At 39.5% G+C, this 24,506-nt stretch overlaps 1 protein-coding gene across 5 annotated transcripts; it reads right to left on the reverse strand.

Moving 5' to 3' along the window:
- Positions 1–290: 290 nt before the first annotated feature.
- TRA2B (transformer 2 beta homolog) lies at positions 291–24,112 on the reverse strand. Of its 5 annotated transcripts, none has more exons than XM_060768030.2 (9): positions 23,963–24,112; positions 13,288–13,421; positions 10,095–10,257; positions 8,058–8,246; positions 5,097–5,212; positions 4,362–4,445; positions 3,544–3,621; positions 2,358–2,431; positions 291–679 (listed from the first exon to the last, which is right to left on the reverse strand). In XM_060768030.2, exons 1-9 carry the CDS (start codon positions 23,996–23,998, stop codon positions 669–671), a joined length of 885 nt encoding a protein of 294 aa, XP_060624013.1. In that variant the 5' UTR covers positions 23,999–24,112; the 3' UTR covers positions 291–668. The 5 variants fall into 5 exon arrangements, with proteins under 5 accessions (XP_060624013.1, XP_067322014.1, XP_060624011.1 ...); XM_067465913.1 differs by having other exon boundaries at positions 3,544–3,618; positions 10,053–10,257; XM_060768028.2 differs by having other exon boundaries at positions 10,053–10,257.
- Between the last annotated feature and the right edge of the window lie 394 nt (positions 24,113–24,506).

The following is a 24,506-nucleotide window of genomic DNA, read 5'->3' on the forward strand; positions in this document are numbered from 1 at the left end:
ATTTCCGCAAGAGTTACAGACTGCTTTGTGAACTGTTTAATAACACCTCATAATCATTCTTGTAACACAAATGGACATAATGCCACATTTCTGGCAGCTTACAACCACTGTTACAAAAATTTTACCTTATGTACAATACAAAATTAAAATATGGACTTTTTATTCAGACGTCATATTACAGAAAGCGATGGGAGAGGGAAGCCAGAGCACTACATTTTACTCTGAATTTCTAAGTACTTGGTTCTTTCTCTGGTTCACTTCTACTAAAACAGGAAGTATGAGCTTCAAACTAAGTAAAAAAACTTTTTTTATTATGCCACCATTTCAAAGCATATTACACAGGTTTTGATCTTCAAAATACCCCGTAAACTGGGGAGAGGGGGAGGGAAGAATTAAGAATGTTGGACAACAGAACTCCTTCTTGCAAAGTGTGGACTAAAACACATGCGGGAAGACAGACTCTTCTCAAAACACCACTCTGAACAAAGCACCAACTACACAAATATGCAGAACAAAACAGCATTTTAAAACTTGACCAAAAGTAGTCTCCATAAAAGGTGTAAAAGTCACCTATTTCACTAGGCACTATTAAACTTTAACAAAATATAGTCCACAATTTTGCAATCTCAAAGAAATGTCTGTAGCTACAAAGTCTTCAGCTTCATACCTCAGTAGCGACCTGCAAAATAAAGAGATTAAGAGTTCTATTAGAATAATGAGCATATGCAATTTTGTATCTCCAACAGGAAGTTAATTCAAAGCTATACATACACATAGGTGATGGGAATTAATTACCGTATTTTCCGGCATATAAGACGACCCCAACTTTTCCAGTTAAAATATATTTTGGGATATACTCGCTGTGTAAGACTACCCCTCTTCCAACGCACAACAAATTTTTTTTTAAATCATCATTTGATTTCAATATGGTAATTTTCCTATTACTATACCTCCTTCTCTGCCTCTCAGATCTCGCACCTGCACCGCTTCACTGCAGTCTTCAGGAGCAAGATCTGAGAGGCAGAGGAGGAGGTATGGTGATACGATACAAGGGCGGGCCAGACAGGTAAAAGAGTTGTTTTTTTCTGGGCCCAGAGCCACTCTATCTCTTTTTTCCATACCCCGGATGCCTGCAGCTTGCTCCGCCCTTCACTTTCACCTTCCCGGTGAGGTGCCCCTTCACCTCACCATCGGGACCGCATTAAGTCCACGAATCCTGATGAATGGATTTTCTTCTATCGTACTTGTATGGCATCGCCCTTAATGCTTTCATACAGTTGCTGCATACGGCAGGAATGCAGCCACTGCCATTTTTGAGCTCCCCCCCCCCACCATATGTGTCAACCATAGATTCTCCAATCTGGATTGGAAGTTTCAGCACCCGCTCTATAAGACGACCTCCGGTGTATAAGATGACCCCTCACCATTGAGAAGATTTTCTTGGGTTAAAAAGTAGTCAAATATGCCAGAAAATACGGTAAATATCGGGCACAACAAAATGCAACAGTCTAAATTACATTGCTGATCCAACTAGAGTACAGTTGAATCAACTGCTAAATGGTAAAATCAGCTTCTGTCAATTCCACTCAAATCAACTCCAGTTGCAACTAACTAGATTCAAACCAAAGTTCTAGTTGTGACAGTTATTTCCCTTCATTTGCATTAAAACTGGTGCTTCCTAACCTATCATATGTAGGCAGTTATATTTTTCCCAATATGCCAGGGACTGGTACCACATTTCACCCCATTGTCCTGGAAGTTGACCAAGGACTGGTACCAGTCAGGGGATCACCACTGAGTAGTAGTGTATTACTATATATACTCATGTAGAAGGCTAAAAGGATTCTAAGTCTTTGCTCTAGCACAGGCTCTTGCTGATGGAAGTGTAGAGGGGGTGGGCGGGCATGTTTCACTGGTATTTCCTGTTTCCCTTAGATTAGAATAACTCCCTCTCCTACTGTGACCCTTGATCAGCCAGAGAACATTTAAAATAGACTATAGAGATCCAGTGAGATCTCTAGTCTATTGCAAGGCTCTCCTGGACACAGCTTCCCTTATGATCCTCAAATGAGTTTATGTACACACGTGAATGCCCAACCACAACTTCTTTTTAAAAGTTGCTGGGAACAGAATAAACTCCAAATAGTTTAGCCATCTGGTCACTTCACTTCCCCATTCAGAATCAGGGTACATCAGACCCCTGAAAACAAGTTAAGATAAATCTGTTTTGGCTCTAAGCAAGAGCCGGCATAGTATAGTGGTGTGAACATTGAATTGAACCAAGAAAACCATGTGGCAGAGTTGCCATATGTCAGAGAAGATGGAATGGCTCCAGTTATATTTTAGATGTCACTTACGAGGTGAATAGGATCGAGAACGAGAACGAGACCTGTAGCCTCCTCGGCTGTAATATGGAGATGGTGATCGTCTCCTGAAGAAGAAATTCAGCAATGACTTTGAGTTATGTATTTATAAGTAGACCCGAACAGATACAAACCCCAACAGCCAAAATGTATTGTCAGATAACTGATATTTCTTTACTATAAAGTCATTTTACTGAAGTAGACATACCGCAAGAAATATCTACATTTTAAAAACTTGAGTCTCAGTTATATTCAGTGCTATTTTTATAACTCTTAAGAGGAATATTTTACTGCATGAACAGCAACACAAATAAACTAGTAAGAATATTAAACCCCTTAGTTACAGCAGAGTGAACACAGATATGTATGTCATATGAAATGTGTGTGTGTGTATACTTCCCAGGAACTTCAAAATCCTGCTCCAGGGGACTGAAAACATTCAATAACTGTTTTTCCAGTGGTTCAAAGTGATGCAAAGGGCCGGAATGGGGAAGTCCGATCACAACACCAAAGTTAGGCCAAAGTAAATACTAATTCTTTTATGTAGTACTTTCTGCAATAACATATTTATTTGAAGTATGGTGTTTTTGGAGTGATATGAAACTGATGGTTAAAGTTCAGTCACTTGTTATTTTTCAAATTACATTTCAATGAGGTTACAGCGTCATAAGGTGTAAAAATAGTTTGCTACCATCACTTTTTATTGAGGATACCAAGATCAGAAAATACTTTGGTCTCAGAATGCAACACTTGTATAGTCTGAATAGCATTTTTATGCCATGTTAGACTTTGAGCTCCAAGCTCAAATGTTCTGCAGTACTTTTCTGCAACAGTGAACTTTCCAAGTGTAAACTCAATCATGTTAAATGATCATCAGATATACTTTCAGGAACTTTGTGACTCATAAAGGGTTGTGCTGGAAAAATCAGATAATGCCTAATGATTCTGGAGCTATAATAGGACCTAGATTAGTGGTTCTCAACCTGGGGTCCCCAGATGTTTTTGGCCTTCAACTCCCTTGAAATTCTAACAGCTGGTAAACTGGCTGGGATTTGTAGACCAAAAACATCTGGGGACCCCAGGTTGAGAACCACTGACCTAGATCTTTGACCACTAATCCAGCAGGACATTTCACCAATACCTGCGCATTTTTTAAGTACCAGGTCATCTTCTAGCATACCTGTACATCTGATCCCTGTCTTGGGCACCTCGCCATCCTCCGCCACCTCCTCCTCCGCCACCACCACCTCCTCCTCCTCTGTGGAGACATAAACAAAACATAATTTTACACTTTTATTCACTCTATTTTTCCTGTACAAATGATTCATATAAAGGATTATGTTCAGTAAAGAGCCATATGTTGGATAGAATGGGATAGAATGTAATAGCATAGAAAAAGATGCAAACAATCACTCCTGTTCTAAATTTTCAAAAGGGATGTAGAAGTGGATAGAGCACAGGGGTGCTGCTCTCTCAACTGTGACCTCTGCCACTTCCTCCAATTGAAGACGATGTTCTGAACAGATAGTCTCCTCCAAAAGGGTTTCAGATGAAATTGCAAAACTCAGATCAAGATTCTGGTCTTGAGAAAATTGCCCTCCACATGTTAAGTGATGAGGGCTACTGCATTCCCCCTCTGTATATATTTTTTCACCCAAATTGTTATTCCCTGAATAGGGCCTTTTAAATTCTCCAGCATCAGGAGATGAAAATAATATTTTGGTGTTAGGGTAGCCTGGCATTTTCCTGCTGTTGATATATCACCACAGTGAAGAATAGCTAGAGAATAAATAAAGAGCTGCCAATCTATACCAATTCCTGGATACTAATAAGGCTAATAAGGAATTTACAAGTCTAGTATGACATCTACTAAGATGACAAGAGCCCAAATAGAGAATTACATCACTGTAAAGCACAACTAACTATATTACAAAGTGGTATACTGCATTCAAAAGGATCCACACAATCTAATCAAGCAGCAATCAGTAGGAAGCTCACCTATATGATCTACTGTAATATTCACGGTCATCATATCCTCTGTCATAACCTCTGTCATAGTAATCTCTTCTCCGAGAACTGCCACTGTTAAAGAAGATGACATAACATGATATGAGGGACGTGTGAAGTCTACATTCATCTATTAATATGATAACCAAAATACATACACATATATATGAAAAAATAATTGCAACCTGGAATGGAAAACGGATCTAATCCCATTTTCTTGGCAAAATTGCTCCAAGTCTGTCAGGGTGGATAGGGACTGTTGAACAGCTCCCCCTTCAATTGGACTAATCTCTAAATTTTATGTGGGCCTTTCTAAAACATTCAGGTTTTAGTTTTTAATCGTGTCAGTGTTGCTCTGGCTATATACTTAAGTCCATTCTGCTGTCAGAAGATTAACCTGGGCTCCAGGCCCAAATCCTTTGCAGACTGAAACTGCCCCCCCCCCACCCAGAATTCCCTAATATTTGTATCTATCCAATGCAACTAGTTTACTAGGAAGAGTATTCCCTCAATATGGTACTGCTACTATGTTTCACTATGGGAATGGGGTTTTCAGGGGCAATAAATGTTGCTAGCTTTGCACAACACACATTTTTGCTAATTCTTTTTATCTCATGAGATCAGAGAACCCTTTCCCACCGTTTGCCTTCACACTTTTTTGTAAACTTGAAGGCAATGGGCTGAAGGCAATTTTGCTTCATATACATTATGGTTACAAGAACTTACTAAGTCGGCCTTCCCATGTAGATTCCAGGGGTAGGTGTATGAGGCCTTTTTGTTATTGAGAAATCAACTCTAATTCTTCTCCCATCAAGCTCCATTCCATTTGCACGTTCTTTGGCCTATATATGTGTGACAAAAAATAATTACTGTAAAGTTCAATTTAATTCAAATCAGGAGCAAAGTCTACTAGCAGGAATGACAACATATTTGACAGGGAAACTGTTTATTACCATAGGAAAAATTCTGCCCAAACCTTTTTTCAGAGTTTCAAGTTGCTTTCCTAATGCCGGGTTTGTTAGAAAAATGGTAAGCCATAGTCTGTGCTTCCAACATATGAAGGATTGTAATTTAAGGCAACCAGAAAAGATTAACAATTTAATTAGCAGCTCCACAATTCCTATCAGAAATGAGCAACCCCAGAAGGCTTGGTCAGGCACCAGCACTTCTTTTGCAAAAGGAACTGACAAGGTAATTTCAATTTTTTTTTAAAAAAGGGAATGTTGCTAATTTTTTTAAAAGTCGAATCATGCCTCCAAATCAGGCCTCTTCAACCTGTGGTTTTCCAGGTGTTTTGGACTACCAGAATTCCTACTGAACAAGCTGGCTAGGGTTTCTGGGAGTTGGGAGTCCCAAACACCTGGAGGGCTACATATTGAAGAGGCCTGCTTTAAAGGCTTCTGGAAACAGTTTCCCTGTTGTCGGGCCCCCCTCCCCCACACTACCCAATCAGTACATATGGCTGACAGGCTCTCAATTATTTTTTCTCTGTGCTAATCTAGATCAACTTTCTTTAACTAGATGTTCTCCAGAGGCCAGAGATTACACGGGCTGAGGCTAATACACCAAAATATATGGAGAACGTATTTTTTGAGAACATTTATGTACTCTGATCAAAATTAAAGATATATAGAAATATAACTAAACAGTTCGCAAATTTAAAATATGATCTTCATTTTCAGTTTGAAGCTGCTACCAGCTACACATCTGGTTCTATTTCACACTGGCTTTGTTTAGTTCAATTAATCAGATATCATGGCAGAACAATTATGTGTATACAAATTGCCTGTACACTTATGGTGGCGTGATAGTACCTTCCTCCTACATCACCTGATATTTGTTGGTACTCACTAAAACTGACTCTGTGCAGCTTCTTAAGCAAATAGAAAAATTACTAACTGCAAAATAGCATTTGGTGATTTTCACTAAATCAACTTAATGTACATAAAGACCAATCCTATATAGCATCTACAAAGTAATTGCATTCCATGTGGCCTGTGCGAAAAACCTTGATCATTTTGTACCATATAGGATGCTTGCCATAGATGCAGGCGAAACGTCAGGAGAGAATGCCTCTAGAACATGGCCATAAAAACCCCAAAAAACCTACAGCAACCCAGTGATTCTGGCCACGAGAGCCTTCGACAATACATATACCTCTGTTGCCTAGAGATAATGTTCTGTAAGGAAATACTACTTCACCAGAATTGTTTACAGGTCTTACAGGAATAATAGCTAGAAATTTGGAGAAATACTGTTTTCTATTAACTAGTAAGCTCAGTTTGGGGTATTGTATTATAATTTAAATTAACAAACTTTGCAAAGAATTATAGTTTGTTTTAATAAGCAAAAGGAAAAAAACTCAATAAAATTCCTCATCATTGCAGGAATGATACAATTGGTCATAAATAAATCAATTTAGTAAATTATGAGTATTTGGGATAATATTAACAATAAGGATATTTACTATCTTGGAAAATATTTCCATCCTGTAATTATTCTGGTTTTAGAATATGTAATTATGCTACTCTCTCCCCCCCACTCCCCCAGAAAACAATTCCATTTAGCAGCTACTGTGTATATATACTTGTGTACATGCCTACAAATTTTCATCAAAAGAGTGACCCCGAAATCCTGGATCAACGCAAGTACTTTACCTTAATTCTTATCAAATTCTGGCTGCCTCTTTCACACATAGCATTAAGCAATCACTGGAATTTCCCTCCTTTCTTTGTCCTTTTACACTGTTACATGCTCCTAAATTTTTACTCTCAACTTACTCAAGAGTCATATCAAAATCTGTATTTTTGACCCCCTTGGTGTATAAGTTGACATGAGGTCAACTTATACACCAATAAATATGGAAAGCATGAAATGAAGAGCCAAATAGAAATAGTATCAATTTTACAAATATACCTCCCTCTTCTAAGCAGATAAAATTGTGATTTGGAATTGCATTTGGTGCTGAAGTAGATCTACAGAGTGTCAAGTTCAGAGCTCAATTAAAAGTTCATTATCTGTCAGTTTAACATATTTTACAAAGTTGTTAAGTTACACACCCTACTTCAACCAATTAGATTGTTCTGGAGGTGCATGATATAAACTCACATTTTTTGCAATTTCACTTGGGAGAGACTCCTTGAATCACTCTCAGTTGTGTCAAGAAACATTCCCATTAATATCATCTCACTGTCTGCCTCAAAGGTCTGCGCCATCTGGGCATGATTTCCAATCTTATTTCCTTCAACCACAACATATTGGGGAGCACCCACTGATGACAAATGTTTCTCCATATCTTTCTGATGCTATTTCTTTTCTGCACTTGTGTTGATGCTTCCACAGAAATTACCTCTTCCCCAAAACATTTCTTTCTTTTCTGAGAGGTATCCATCACTCAAAACTGATAATGAAGGCAAAAGTCTGGGTAGCCAACCATTCAGCCAATTTTAAAATGAGGTGAACATGCAGGAGTCAACTGTATTAATGAAATTTGAGATTGGAACTACTGCTACGTGACCTAACATGCAAGGAACAACCCAATCGTGTAGACTGTTCTTTTGTTACATCTGGAGAATTATTTTTTAAAATATTTAATTTCTACTTTCTAACCATTAAAATATTTATGTACCTTTTATGTAAAATGTTTAAGAAAGAACAGTGAAATTAAATGAATAGACAATCACTTACCTCCTTGGCATCATCAACATTTTCAAAATACACAAAGGCAAATCCTCTAGAACGCCGAGACTGCTGATCATACACAATAGAAACATCAGCGATTGGGCCGTATTTAGAGAATACCTCTCTCAGATCTCTTTCTGTTGTGTATAGGCTTAATCCAAACACACCAAGACAACAGTTCGGGTCAGGATTTGCCTGTTTTTTAAAAAAATAAAAAATAAAAGACATCCTTATAAGAATTCAAGATGGCTCTTCAAATAATTAAAATGCTTTGAGAAATAGTATAAAATGCCATTCCTTATTCAATGCAGACATATTTTAAAATCTAAAGCATTATTACTAAAGCCCCAGATAGGTCAGCTCTCAGTGCAATTCTGTTCTTCAAAACAAAAGACAAAATATGACACAGGAAGGCCTAATGAGGCACAGGTGTCCTGGAAAATACTATATTCTGGCTCAAACCTATGCGTCTCAAACCTCCTCAACACAAATGCTAAGCTTGGAAACAGTAAAAAGTACCAGAAAATGGGAAGTAATCCTCAAGCTCAACTTAAAGTGTTTATGGTACATACAGCTGCTGCATAAAGTAGTGTATCTTAATGGAGTATTAGAAGCTGCAGTTGTAAGGGATCCTGTCAACTCCCAAATTTACTGGCATTTTCCCCTAGTATGTTCTCCAATGTACTATGCCTGACAAAGAGGCGGAACTAAATTCATCTGGCCAATAGTTGTAGCTCTTATGTCAGAAGTCTTACTGGTTTTTTTTTAATCTAGAGAAAATGTGTTATCTAAGCAAGGGTGTCTTAAAACTTTTTCCACTCGCAATCACGTTTTGTCTGAGAAATGTATATGTGACCCCAGATATCTAAAATACTTCCCAAGATGGGAAAAGGGAATGAAATACTCCTGAGACTCCCAAGATGAAGAAACACTCCCACCCAGACTCCCAAGATGGAAAGGAAAGAATTCCATACTCCTAGAGTTGAAAAAACAGGAAAAAACTTCAGACTCCCAAGATTTGGGGGGCGGGGTGGGGGCGGACAAGCTCCCAAGATGAGGACACCGTCCCCAGATTCCCAAAATGAGAAGGGGAGAGCCCCCTGATTCAAAAGATGGGAAGGAAGGGACAGAATTCCAGACTCCCAGAATTGGAAGGAAAGGGACAAAACCTCAGACTCTCAAGATGGAAAGGAAAAATGGCCAGACTCCAATGATGAAAAAGAAAACGCCCAGGCTCCCAAGATGGGAAGGTAAAGGAAGACCCAGGGACAGGAGGTACGTTTTATCCCTCCATCCCACATCCCTCAAGGCTGGGGTCCCCAATGAAGCCCTCCCTTCCTCCTTGACCCCTCCCATTTATCCCTAAGGCAAGCAGAGGCAACAGGAAAACTGCTCCTGTTTAGAAAAGGACACCTCTTTTTTCCCTCGCCTCCTCTTTGTTGGCCCTGCCTTCTAAGGAATTTGTCATGACCCACACTTTTAAGAAGTTTTGATCTAAGCAACAGAAAAATCACATGTAGCTCTTAGGAGTCACAAAGACTTCAAAGCAAAGCTTTGCTTAAATGTTTCTGAACTAACAGCATGAGAATCAGGAAAGGCCATTCTGCAAACAGTATGCAGCCTTTTTGAGGCTCTCAAACCTTGCCCCTTTCTGATAGGATTTTAAAAAGAAAATTAGAGCCTACATCACACTTTAGGGGTGCACTGGCAATATCACTATATCCCCTTCTCTTGGCTGTTTTAATTTTAGGAGAAACTTTTGTTTAACAATGAAGTCAAACTGAGATCATACAGAAGGCCATTGACCTCCCCCTCCAACTGCTGGCAGCCCCCCACCTCTGCAACATAATAATACTGGATAAAATCATACATAATATTAATAATATAAAGTCAACATTTTTGCACATCATCATAATTGTATAAAAAACACAACAGTTTTAAGTTAGTTTTAACATGATTTCTGAGTAATTTGAAAACTTTAGAACCTCCAAAGACACACACAGCTGAATTATCTCTGGTCAACTGCTGCCATCCCTGCCTTACTCTGTTGCCAACATGACGCCGACGAGTAGACATAGGAGAATGGCTATGACTGTGTCGGCGACGATAGTCACGGCTGTAAGATCGGCTTCTTGACCTTCTGTGGGATCGAGAACGTGAACGTGATCTTGTATAATGTCTACGAGAACTCCTCCTCGATCTCGATCTGTGAAGAATGAAAATCCAAAATAGCATACTGAAGCATAGATACCAAACATTGATAAGTCACTCATAAACTATTTGTAGCACTGAAAGCAAATAAACTATTTTCAACTAAAAGGGGTTCTCTAAAGCATATTTAAAAGATAATATATTTTAATTGATGCACACAGAAATACCAGACATTCAATTACGGGATAACCTTTAGGGCTCCCTTCCAACTGGTTGGCTATCTGTTGTGAGGGCTTTGATTGTTTCTTGCTTTACTGCCAAATGAGGTTGGGCTGGGTGGTCTTTGGGGCTCCTTTCCAAGCAATGTCAGTTTCATGTGTCCCTATTACCCCCATCATGGCACCTTCCTCCTTCCCTTGTGCTGTGGGAGTGTGTGTGTGGGAGATAGAGTGTGTGTACAGAGTGTGGCCTCCCTCCCTCTTTTTTCCTCTCCCCCCTCTCTCCTCCCCCTCCCCCTCTGCCCTTTGATCCCTTGCCTTAGTGTTAGTTAGGGGCCGAGAGACACGCAGGGAGCAGCAACCATTGCCGCCACCGCTGCTTTGGAACCCTCATTCTGTGTCCTCAGCACGAGGGGGGACAGGGGAGGTGTATTGTCTTATTCCTCTTTTGAATTTTTGAAGGTGTTTTTGTGAGGTTTTTTTTCAGTGATAGTCACTCCTTGGATTGTGAGGACTTTTGTTGCCAAATTTGGGGTCATTTGGCCCCGTAGTTTTTTTTTCTTTTAGGGTACTCATTACGGACAGAGCATTTTTATATATATAGAGATGAGACGCCAAATTCGATTTTTTTGTAAAAGCATTTATGGAGGGAAACCCCTCATTTCCCAAGGAAACTGAGACAATTTTGCCATCTACTGCACACCCTACTCTTTATCCTCACACACAATGGTTCCTTGTGACTTGAACAAGACAGAAGGTTCTTAAATACAGTATGATTATTGTGTGGGGTGGGTAATACTTTCACAAACTGTGGAGCCTGGAAGAGACATGAGATACTTTCAGGTAGTGTGTGAGGCCCCTGAATCTGTAGTTGTCTACCCTTATATAAATTGTTTACATTTGAAATAATGTTTGAAGGTATTTTTGAATTTATGTTACATTGTGTATTATTGTTTACATATTATATTTATCAACCACCTCTACTGGTGAAAGGTGATACAGAATCTTTAAAATATATACTGTTTCCAGTTGATAACCAAACTTCAAAAGACAATAATATAATCAGTAATTCTTGTTGTTAAGTACTGTTGTAGAGGTATTAGGAGCTACTGAGAGAATCTTTAATCAAGAGGTGTTGGACAGAAAGTGGGAAATTTTAAAAATGGTTTGCATATTTAGCGGACTTCATGCTCCAGGACTACATATTCGAAAAGAGAACCAAATACACAACAGGTCGAATTAAGAAGTGGGATTAGAAATAGGGGATATTGACAGATATGAGGAAAAGGAAAAGATAATGAACTGAACTGTACTCTCTTCACGATTGATCAACTAAAATAATATCTGAACGAAGGAAAGTACTGTTACCGGAGAGTGGGGAGGGAGGGGAGTAATATTGGTAGACACAAGTAGGATATAAGTGCGGAATTGGTAATGCTAAGAAAATTAAGTAAAAGCATTCTGTTTGTACTATTAAATTATTATTGAAATTTATATTATTCTACCCGTGTTTACAAAAAAAAAAAAAAACACAACCCATAAGCATAATGAAACCTACTGTAAACACAGCAGTTTTCATATGCTTACTTTAGTTTTCATCACACTGCTGGAACAAGCCCTGCTTTTACCAGATGAGCCATGTTGCAAGACTTCCATTTTACAGTTGTTAAATAGAAATTCCCACAGCATATATCCAGAAGATGAACAAACATCATAAGAATGATTGAAAGTTTACATTAAAATTCATAAGAAAACAAGAGTCAGTTTTTCAAAGGATTTTTTTAACCTAATGATTTATGGACCTTGAATGAGAGGTACAAAAGTTAGTGTCACTTGTGAAGTAACATGTTATTCAAATGTAATTATTTATCAAGAATACCAGTTTCAGATGCTCATAAATACTAGATTATGATAATTCCGTTTTCAAGGCAACAGAACAGAAAAGGTAAGTGCACAGATTATTCATGGAATGCTGTGTCATAATGAGCTGCATCCTATGGCACAAACTTTACTTGTATCTCCCCGAAGGAACTCAGGGTGGATTTCAATCACAAAAAGTTACTTAGCTATCAGTATTGTCAGTACAGATTTTGCAGAAATCCAAAATGCTGCAATATCTGGAATTTTCAACACAGGTGACTGAGATAGTGTTATCTTTGGTTCAGTGTACATAAACTTTATTTTGTGCATGAAGTATTAAAATATTTTGTTTAGAAATGACCTTCAGGCTACATGGACAAAGTGTATATAAAACATACAAGAACTTTGTGATTTAGATTGGAGTCTCATTTCCAAGATTTCACACTATCTATATGCAAATATTACAAAATAAAACAAAACAAATCTGAAGTCTAAGTGTTTTGGATAAGGGTTACTCTGCCTATAGTAGTAATGAAAGTGACCACTTTCATGAGAAACCTTAACTACGGTCGCTCGTTCCAACAGCAGCTACTACATGCCAAGCAGACAACAATTTAATCAACTGAGCTATTATTCTTGTACAGTAGCCAGGCTGATTAGTGATCTGACCACTGGACTATGACTCTGGAGACCAGGGTTGAAATCCCCACTAAGCCATGGAAGCCCACTGTGCCAAGCTTTGGGAAGTTGCACTTTCAGTTTCAGAATAAGGCAAAAACGAACCCCCTTTGAACAATTATTACCAAGAAAACCCTATGATAGGTTTACCTCAGGGTAACCATAATTTGGAAGCACCCTGAAGGCATGCAATAACAACAATTGATATTAACTTACCAGACTCAATTTCAAACTCCATCTTTGCTCATTAATAGTAAGGTATTTGAATTATTACAACTTTTAAGGTAAAAACCAAACAAACCCCCACACATTTTGCCTTATAGACTTACCGAGATTCAGATCTTGATCTAGACTTTGATCTGGACCGCCTTGAACCTTCTTTGGACCTAGATCTAGCTGGCGAGTGCCTTGGAGACTTGCCGGAACCATGCGCGCTTCCACTTCTGGAAGCGGAACGGGACTCCTGCACAGAAAAAGTATAATTTAGTTTGAATACAACTTCCCCAATCATTTATTCTAAACAAGATTTGGTGAAAAATATTAAAGGTCTATGTCTCAATTATGTGTCCGGGCAGTTACCATTAGAACTGCCTAGAATTACTGTAAATTTTTGCCTGTTAAGCACTTTTTAAAAACCCTGCATTTTTATGAAACAAATAATGCATGCATGTTTAGCAAAATATACAGGGACACATAAACAGACTAGTAATTACTTAGCGTAGTGCTTTCAGATTCCAGATTACTTCTTATCTTAACTTCATTTTTATTTCTTTTCTTCATTCTTCCGTTTCAAATTCTGACTTCTTTCATCTTCCCCACTTCACACAAATTGCTCAATATTCTATAAGTGGGACTTCTTGTCTGATAATTAGCATGCATTCACTTTCTTTTTTTTCAAATTTCAGCTTCACTTATTCCTGAGCTTCAAATAATTCTCATTTATAAAACTTGTCAAATGGCGACTTCCGCATTTTCCTTCTTCAACATTAACCTTAATAAAAAAAGAACAGGATGAAGAATATTTAAAACTCCAGGATAGATATCTAGTGCCAAGACTGAAACTAGAAAAAATGCTATGTGTTTGCACTGTTTTTAACTAGATATGCAGTTCTCCAGGTTTATGTTTAGTTTTTAAAAATCTCAATTCCGCTGAAAATGATCCAACTGCTAATTTGCTAGTTATACCTACTTACAGGAGAATTGCAAGCAGTTGTTATACTAGCATTTAGAAATTAGTAATATGCCCCCAAAACCTGCAAACATCTGCTTGTTTTTCTAAAAAATACAGAATTAAAATGCATATAGGCAAGCTTAAGATAAACAATTTCAGAGACTTATTTGCTCATTAACAACACTACGATTTAAATGTATAGTATAATAACATGTCTCTTCATGTCTACAACAATGATTAATAACTCTCATGTTACAACTCTATTTTAGGATAATGTTATTATTTTAATTAAATTTAACCTAAGCATTTAACATGAACATAAGCATTTCAGCCCAAGTGAAAAGGCATTTGTCTTTACCAGAATATGTGCAATGCTCACAATTTCCATTAAAAAAAAAGAACTTTGGTAGCTTCTATCTTAGGAGTAAAATTTATTGACTTATTACTTCCTCTCTGTATGAAACTTCAATACCCCAATTCTGTAATAACATGTTGAAGACACAGTAACTGTATAGCTATGCAGTTGCTGAAATACAACATACTAAACATACCATCAGAGCAACTCAGAAAGAGGACTGCATTATCACATGTGCTTAAAATTTATACAAACCAATTATTGAATGTCTATTAAATGTGTTAAACACACCAAGAATTTCATTTGAAAGTCAACGGACCGGGTCTTTCTTCCCTTGGGAGCTTTTTTGTGATACACAGTTTGGTGAGAAAATTGTGCTGAATGTAGCATGGTAAATAAACTTGTGGCTTTTAACATAGGTAGGTCAATAAATGTGACTTTTTTGGCTGAGCTTCTTGACATTTTCTCAATTACACTACACTTGCAAAGGGAATGGACCTTCAACTACAACTTTTCCTGCAACACAGGCTGAGTATCCCCTATATGAAATGCTTAGCACCAGTAGTATTTTGGATTTTGGAATACCTGTATTTGCATACTTACAGAATTAGGTATCCTGGAGATGTGACTCAAATCTAAACATGAAACTTATTTGTTTCATTTACACATAACCTAAAGGTATTTTATAAATATTTTAATAATTTTGTGCATGAAATTAGGATTGTGTATACTGAACCAGTAGTGAGTAAATGTGGACAATTCTGCAGTTCTGGATAAGGAGTGCTCAATCTGTATTGCAGGTAAATTAAACTAAGGCTGCTGTACTACTTTGGACATATCATGAAAAGACTCACTAGAAAAGATTACAATGCTTGATAAGTCAGCAAGAAAATTTATTTATTTATTTTATTTACAACATTTCTACCCCGCCTTTCTCACCCCGGAGGGGACTCACATTATAGGTGAATAGAGTTGATCAAGGAACAACAACTCTGAGCAGGTTTATTGATGATGTGACTTGAATATCTCTCATTCATAGGGCTGTCACAAATTGAAGCTGAATTGATAGCAGTTAACAATTGTAAGTAATATTTTCAGAAAAAATGAAAATAGAAGCTGCTCCTATTTATGCAATTATTTTTAATTATATACCTATCCAATTTCAATCAACTCTTGTCAGATCTTCACGTTTCTAAGAATTTGTGTAAATTGGCTCAAGAAACTATATTGATTTATAACTTTGTCAAATACTTAGCATTCAGTGAGGTTCTGTATCGTTTGTCACATTTTTCTTGGTTTAAAAAAGAATGGCTAGAATTCTGTGTTTAATACTTAGTTAAATATAATTAGTAAACTCTTCTGGCCTCTCTAAAATTTGACACAAATATCATTCACTTGTATTTCCGTAGCTGGTAGAATGGAACTCCTTCTCCCCATCATTGGGGAAGTAGGGCTGGAGAGAATATATGATTATGACAAGAGTCTCACTATTGTAACTGAATGCAAAAGTTACCCAGATTTACTCAATCTACAACTGTCCCATACTCACAATTGCTACTTTTTCATAATTGTGACACTATCACCAGGATTGTTAGCTCTCTCAAATCTACTTTACAGGGCACCCAGATGAATGGTGGGGTGGGGAGTTAATTCTGCTGCCAGTCAGAACATGTCTGTCGGGCTTGCAGGCGTTGGGACAGGAGAGGCTTCTTAGTCCACTATACTTAAGTAGCCAATACAGAATTCCAGCTATTATCTTAAAATACTCTCATGCTGGATATTATAACTGGAAATAATGCCAGTTAACCGACTTATGGAAATGAAGGACTTTAACATGTTCATTTCAGTTTTGGTTTTCCTGCTTTGCTTTGCATTGGCCCTGTCAAACTATTACAAAACAAAGCTGAAATGCCCATGGTTGATAGAAGGGGTCAGTCACTATTTACTGACATCTGCTAAAAATGAATGCAGCATTCAGCTTGAAAAGTGATGTATGTTAATGTCTTCTCAATTTGGCATGTAGAAGGAACAAAGGAGCTTATTAGTCTAATACTTTGCTTAGTTTCATACGGACTCATTCACAGTGCGCTAAGCGACACAGATATTCTTCCAATGGTATCCAAGCTGTTTTATTTGCATGGATACGTAATTAGCAGAACCAAACAAATTAAGTGATTTCAAGGAATCCAAACAGTAAGAAAAATATGTAATGTGAAATAGAACTGCACAATTACACTACATATATATTAGAGTTAAACTGCTTCCTACACAAACCTCATTTAAAATGACCAGTACTGTTGAAAACTGTAGTTAAACATGATTTAACAAACATGCCATAAAATGAGCAGGCATAAGACAATGAAAGATCACACAAGAAACATACAGTAGGCAGTATTTCATCAGATAATGGTTGCACTTCCCTTTAAAAAAACAGGGGGGCGCAACTATTACTTGAGGGGGAAAAAATCCGCTATGGAGCTTCCCTCAGCTTGTAGCTGCAACGTTGCCCGCGTGCCTGTGGGGTGAAGCATGCAGGGTGGTAAAAACTCACCTGTTTGTCTCTCCCCTCAGAGCTAGGGACGGCTGCTTTGGCCAAGCTAAGACTCTGTAGTTTAGAATGGAAAGGCGATCGGGCAAGTGAAAACCCACCCACCCATCTCTCCCCTGTGGCTACAGAGTCCTTGCCCCTTTGAATAGCAGTCTCACTGAAGATGCAAATATTACTTGAGGAAAAAATACAATTTTGGCACTCCAAAAATGGGGTGCGACTATTGTGCAATGAAATACAGGTTTACCCTATAGCAGGTATCCTCAAACTGTGACACTCCAGTTGTTTGGACCTCCATCTCCCAGAACCCAACAAGCTTGTTCAATTGTCAGGAATTCTGGGAGCTGAAGGCCCAAACAGCTGCATGGCCACAGTTTGAGGGTGCCTGCCCTACAGTCTCTCTCCCGTCTAGTTTCTTCTCTATGTCCTGACTGAGCCTGAATATATATTAATCTAGTCTAATTCCTCCTCCTCGTCTCTATTTTGCAGTTTTAGTAGACTATAGTAGCAGCACACACAATACTTTGGATAACATAAAGTTGTGCATCCACAGCCCAGAAGCAGATGAAAGGCCCTTCATTTGTCCCAGCTGCCACTGTCCTAGCTCTAGAGGGAGAGGAGAATCTACTGGACTTAATCTCTCCCCCCCCACCCCCAATCATCCACCTGGCAGGTGTCCATCATGCTTCTCTGGACCCAGGGAGACATGCCATACAGTGTTGCCTTGTATGTTGGAAGATCACAGAATGGCAAATGCATGGCTAAAAACCTTGCAAAGGGCTACCTGGCAGGAATAGTGGAAATCTTGGGAACGTGAAGCAATGCCATCAAGTTTACATGCGCGTGGGAAAGCAGCAAGGGAACTCCCAACCTTTCTGACTTTTTAAAAAGGTGTGTGGTGCGGTGGGGAGGTTTCAATTACTAATGAAAATGTAACGCCATAGAAGTCTCTACCATCACCAAAGTTACATATAAATAAGTTCTTAGAAACAGAAATGCTTCCTTCACAAAAATGGATCAAAATGAAAAGTTAAAAGTACACACATTTCCACTAAGGAAATTCAAACACATAATTACAGATGCAAAAAAATTTTTTTGAGAAGCATATCACCAATAGCAAGACCAACAATAAAACATTATTTAAATACATGGGAAACAGGAAGCCAGCTAGAAAGACAGTTTTGGTCGGGGGGGGGGGGGGGGTAGAGCAGGCTAGTAACTGTAATTTTTCAAGGGGATCCCACCTGCACATGCCCATGAAGTCCCCCAATAGTATTTGAAGATATTGGATAGACTCTAGGGTCTAGCCAACCTTTTTGCGGGGGGGGGGGGGGGGGGGGGCTGTGATATTTTCTGATGTTTTGTGGCAAACTATAATCTACAGTAAAATAGATGGGGGTCTGGGAGCTTCAGTTGCCACATGTGGGGCTCCAAGAGTTTCCTGTTATCCATGGGTCACGGTTTCTCAATCTCTGACCTGATGAAAGGGAAAAACAATTTTTTTCTGGTACGGTGTATTATCAACCGCCCACACAAATAAAGGGAAAGCCTTAAACTATTATCCTTGCTCCAAAACATAGGCACTGATGCAATTAACAAAATGAGCACAAAACATGTCTGTTATAAAAGGTGACTTGGTTTGGGATTAAACAAGAAAGATTGACATGCCGTTTTATAGTTGCCTGCATAGTGTGTTAATGATACAACAGGACTGAATGTTACTGTGTGTGTTGGTCAAATCACAATGGTGCACTTTGCACCTCTTTAGTCTTTTGGGAGTAGACTGACACAGCAGCTATACTTGTATTCAGTCTTCAGTTAAAGCAGTGGTTCTCAACCTGTGGGTCCCCAGGTGTTTTGGCCTACAACTCACAGAAATCCCAGCCAGTTCATCAGCTGTTAGGATTTCTGGGAGTTGAAGGCCAAAAATCTGTGGACCCACAGGTTGAGAACCACTGAGTTAGAGTGTATAATAGACAAAATACACACAGCTTCAACATGTGCATGCTATTTAATTAAGTGTGCCAATGAACATGCTAAATACTAGAGCTTGTAGTCATAACAAAAAGCAGAATAGTAGAAACCCAAAACAGGAAACATGTATACAGCTAAACTGCAGAATTCTCTATTATAAATTGCAAATGCCGACCCCAGAGATTACTTTAAAATGGTTACACATATTAATGAAACAAAACTATCAACTGCTAATGGCAACAATATGTTCACTCTAGCAATAGACATGTTGCCTCCTAGAGCTAGTACATATTGTTGCCAAGATATCTAGCAAGACAAGTGAGATTAAAGTTTTCTTTAAAGTACCTTCTATACCAGGGTCCCTTCCACACAGGTGAATAAAATCCCACATTTTCTGTTTTGAACTGGAATATATGGCAGTGTAGACTCTGATAACCCAGGGCCCTTCCACAAAGCCATATTATCCAGAATATCAGGGCAGATAATCCACAATATCTTATCTGAGTCCACACTGCCATATAACCCCGTTCAAAGTAGATAATGTGGGATTTTATGTAGCTGTGTGGAAGGGGCCCCAGTTCAAAGGACTTTACCCTTTGCCCTACAATCTGCTTGTTGCAAGAGTCCACGCCCAGCCCTCTCTAGCCTGATCATGCTTATCATATTCCTGGTTACTCAGTTGGTTTGAAATGGTTTTAAATGCTTTTTTATACTTTGTTGTTTTTAATTGTTATAACTGGACCGTTGCATGTTATTATGTCTCTAACTGCATTTTGTTTTATGTCCTGGGCATGGTCCCACTTGTAAGCAGCTCCGAGTCCCTTCAGGGAGATGGTGGCTGGGTATAAAAATAAAGTTATTATTATTAATATTATGGCATTTTCTGCCTTGATATATATGGCTGTGTGGAAAGGCCCCAGGAGCGTATCTGCAACATCTGCAATATCCAGATACACAAGTATTTTATGAATCCCTAATATCCAGTGCTGAATCAGTATCAATCACTAGATTTGAAAGATACCTGATTTCAGCTTGGTATTCCTCCAAATCTAGTTCATCTAAACAGGAGATGCACATGCAAGTAAAAGACAAACAGGCAAGGAGCTGCCATACTCATGTTCACCAACCACAATGAAGCTATCCAATATGTCTACTTTTGTTTGTTTTTTTCAATATTGCTTTGCTTTGAAGGGCAGCCTCCACAATGTAGGTTACACAATAAAATTAAAAACATTAAAATCCAAAATTTAAAGTAACAATAGCAGTGTAACAGTAAAATAATATAAACTACTTTAAATCAATAAAATGCAGCCTAGAATAAATGTTTAAAGTTAATTTAAAATTGGACACCAAGCTATAGTATTTATTTTCTAATCTTTCTGCAATTTCACTTCTCAATGGGCTCTAAGGCAAAGGACCTTGTAAAACTACTATTCCTATGCAGATTACTGCCGCTTCTCAATTAGCTCTCAATTTTATACAACTATTGAACTGTATTGTCCTTTACAGGTAAATAACTATGCTCCTTTGTTTAAGATTAACAGAGAAAAGGAGCTAGTCTAGAACATACTCTGCCACTTTATTTTTCATGTGTTTTCTTGCTGAAGCAAATTTTTATTTATTTATTTATTTCAATTACTTATACCCCGCCCTTCTCACCCCGGGGGGGGGGGGGGACTCAGGGCGGCTTACATAGGAGGCATAATTAGATGCCTAAATCAATCAACAACAATATAAAATACAAAACAATTCAACAGTTAAATTAAAACATCAGTGCACAATAAAATAAAGTCACCCACATATTCTCCTGTCTATTCCTCCAACCAGGAAGACAACTTCATAATGTGGCCTTAATTCAAACTATCAAGGTGGTTCTAAGCCTCTATTGTATGTCTCAATTTTAGTATAGGAAATATAGCCCTCTTTGCTTAAAGGATAGCCTTCACAATGTCTTTGCTTAAAGGATAGCCTCCACAATGTAGGTTACACAATAAAAGTTGAAACATTAAAAATCCAAAGTTATTGTATTGAGTTTTTTATTCCAATTTACTAGCATATTTCTTCCTTAAACATTTTTGCTACTTGCTTGAAATTTGGTATTTAAGGTACCATCTTTTAATACAGCTTACAATACAAGTTCCCAAGATACTGTCAAGCATGTTTTTAAAAATATAGGTTAAGTCTAACTTCCTCCTTCACTCAAAATCCAGAGGTTTAGAACCCAGATTAGGTTTGCCAAAGAATATGAAGGTTGAGTATCTCTTGCCCCAAATGATTGTGACCAAATGCTTTGGATTTCAGAATACAGTAGAGCAGGGGTCCTCAAACTAAGGCTCGAGGGCCAGATGCGGCCCTCCAAGGTCATTTATCCAGTCCTCACTCAGGGTCAACCTAAGTCTGAAACGACTTGAAAGCACACAACAATCCTATCTCATCAGCCAAAAGGAGGCCCACACTTCCCACTGAAATACTATTAAGTTTATATTTGTTAAAATTGTTCTTCATTTCAATTTTTGTATTGAAGTGTTATTTGCACTACAAATAAAATATGTGCAGTGTGCATAGGAATTTATTAATTTTTTTTCTTCAAATTGTAATCCAGTCCTCCAGCAGTTTGAGAGACTGTGACCTGGCTCTGTTTAAAAAGTTTGTGGACCCCTGCAGTAGAGTCTCGCTTATCCAACATAAATGGGCTGACAGAACGCTGAATAAGCGAAAAAGTTGGATAATAAGGAGGGATTATAGAAAAGCTTATTAAACGTCAAAGAAAACTGACCCAGTCCAGAACTTATATAAATCACTCACATGAGCATGCACATGATGTAACCCTATAAAATGGGATGGTGTGATATAATATATGGAAACTGCAACACTAGTAAAAAAAACTGCTTAGAGATTCTTGATCATGTTGTGGTTTCGTTATTCATATTTTGGTCCTCCAGGTGTTTTGAACTATAACTCCCACAATTCCTAACAGCCTAACAACTGTTAGGAATTGTGGGAGTTGCAGTCCAAACACCCAGAGGGCCAAATTTTTTCCATGCCTGTTTTACAATGTGTTCAGCATACTCTATCTAAGGTCCCTTCCACACAGCTGAATAAAATCCCACATTATCTGCTTTGAACTGGTATATATGGCAGTGTGGACTCGGATAATCCAGTTCAAAGCAGATATTCTGGGTTATATAGTTGTGTAGAAGGGTCCTAAGAGAGCTGGTGCTTCTCCAAACAACAAGCCCCATGATTGAGCCATAACCACTGAAGCGGCGGAAATCTGCATCAGAATAGTAATTTTACAAGGTCTTTTGCCTTAGGGCCCTTCCACACAGCCCTATATCCTAGAATATAAGGGCAGAAACCCCTACAACATCTGCTTTGAACTGGATTATCCGAGTCCACACTGCCATATAATCCAGCTCAATGTGGATTTTATACATCTGTGTGGAAGGGGCCTGGGCCACACACACATCCCACAAACAAGAATCACTGGGGGCCTTTCTACACAGCTCTATATCCCAAAATATCAAGGCAGAAAATCCCACAATATCTGCTTTGAACTGGGGGCCCTTACACACAGCTCTGTATCCCAAAAACATCAAGGCAGAAAATCCCACATTATCTGAGTGTGGATTCAGATAATCCAGTTCAAAGCAGATGTGGTATTTTCTGCCCCTAATATTTTGGGATATAAGGCTGTGTGGAAGGGCCCCCAGTTCAAAGCAGATCATGTGGGATTTTTTGCCTTGATATTTTGGGATATATGGCTGTGTGGAAGAGCCCCTAGGGCAGTGGTTCTCAACCTGGGGTCCCCAGATGTTTTTGGCCTACAACTCCCAGAAATCCCAGCCAGTTTACCAGCTGGGAGTTAAAAAACATCAGGGGACCCCAGGTTGAGAACCACTGCCCTAGGTTATCCGAGTCCACACTGCAATATATTCCAGTTCAAAGCAGATAATGTGGGGTTTTATTCATCTGTGTGGAAGGGGCCTAAGAGAGCTAGTGCCTCTGTAAACTACAAATCCCAGGACTGCACAGCACTAAGTGTTAACCGAGATTCAATCTGAACATGAGGAAGAAGTTCCTGACTTTGAGAGCTGTTCAATAGTGGAACTCTCTGCCCCGGAGTGCGGTGGAGGCTCCTTCTTTGGAGGTCTTTAAACAGAGGCTGGATGGCCATCTGTCGGCGGTGCTTTGAATGCAATATTCCTGCTTCTTGGCAGGGGGTTGGACTGGATGGCCCATGAAGTCTCTTCCAACTCTAGGATTTTATGATTCTGTGGTGCTTTGAATGCAATATTCCTGCTTCTTGGCAGGGGGGTTGGACTGGATGGCCCATGAGGTCTCTTCCAACTCTAGGATTACTGCCTGGCTTCTGCCAAGCCACGCAGGAGCCACTCTTCCTTCTCTCAGAGTGGTGAGAGAAACCAATACTGGTTCTAATAATTCGAAATTGAAAGGCGAGGCCGCCGAGAGCGACCTCTGCCTTCCTAAAACGTTGGTCCTGGGTTACACGTATAGGAAAGGGGGGGAGCGCGAGGAAGGCGCCTGCTTTCTCTTTCTCCCGCGAGGCGAGACCAGGGCGGCCATTTTGTCCCCGCGGCGGCAACAGCAGCAGCAAAGGAGGAGGAGGAGGAGGCGGCGCGCGCTGCTTCGGGTCACTAGCCCAAGATGGCGCCGGCCGAGGATCTCACCGCAGAGAGAACTCCACGTCAGAACCAAACGGCGGGCTTTTTCTCCCCCCCCTCGCGCGCCAAACCCACCCGACTCCCTCTGGACGTCCAAACACGCCCCCCCCCAGACCTCCATCTTTGGCCCTTTCCCTCTTGTATCCATCTTCCCTTTCAGAAAACAAAACCCCCCAAAAAGGGGGTATTTTAAATAAATATATATATCTATCTAACGGCCTATTTTGCTTGTGTTTTGTTTTTTCCCCTCCGCTTGGCGCCTCCGTATTACCCGCTCGCCGTAGTTCTGTTCCCCGCTGTCACTCATGTCTCCCGCCTCAGAGCTCGGGACGCCGACCGCGGTTGCTAGCACCGAACCGTCCCTTCGCCAGGCAGCCTTCTCCGCAGAGGAAGTGACGCAGCCGGAGCAGACCCCGCCCCCTTGCCCGCGAACGTGACGTCACAGCTCCCCCCCCCCACCGCCTCGCGCTGGAGAGAGGCACGTGCTGCCCTTCGAAGCCTCCAGAAACGCTTTATTGTATTGTCGAAGGTTTTCATGGCCGGAATCAATGAGTTGTTGTAGGTTTTTTTTCGGGCTATAGGGCCATGTTCTAGAGGCATTCTCTCCTGACGTTTCGCCTGCATCTGTGGCAAGCATCCTCAGAGGTTGTGAGGTCTGTTAGAACTGGGGAAAAAGGGTTTATATATCTCTGGAATGACCAGGGTGGGACAAAGGACTCTTGTCTGCTGGAGCTAGGTGTGAATGTTTTAACTGATCACCTTGATTAGCATTTGATAGCCTGGCAGCAGGCCTGTAGCGAGGGGGGGGGGGGTTA

The sequence above is a fragment of the Anolis sagrei genome, chromosome 3, assembly GCF_037176765.1.
Source record: "Anolis sagrei isolate rAnoSag1 chromosome 3, rAnoSag1.mat, whole genome shotgun sequence".
Classification (NCBI taxonomy): domain Eukaryota; kingdom Metazoa; phylum Chordata; class Lepidosauria; order Squamata; family Dactyloidae; genus Anolis; species Anolis sagrei.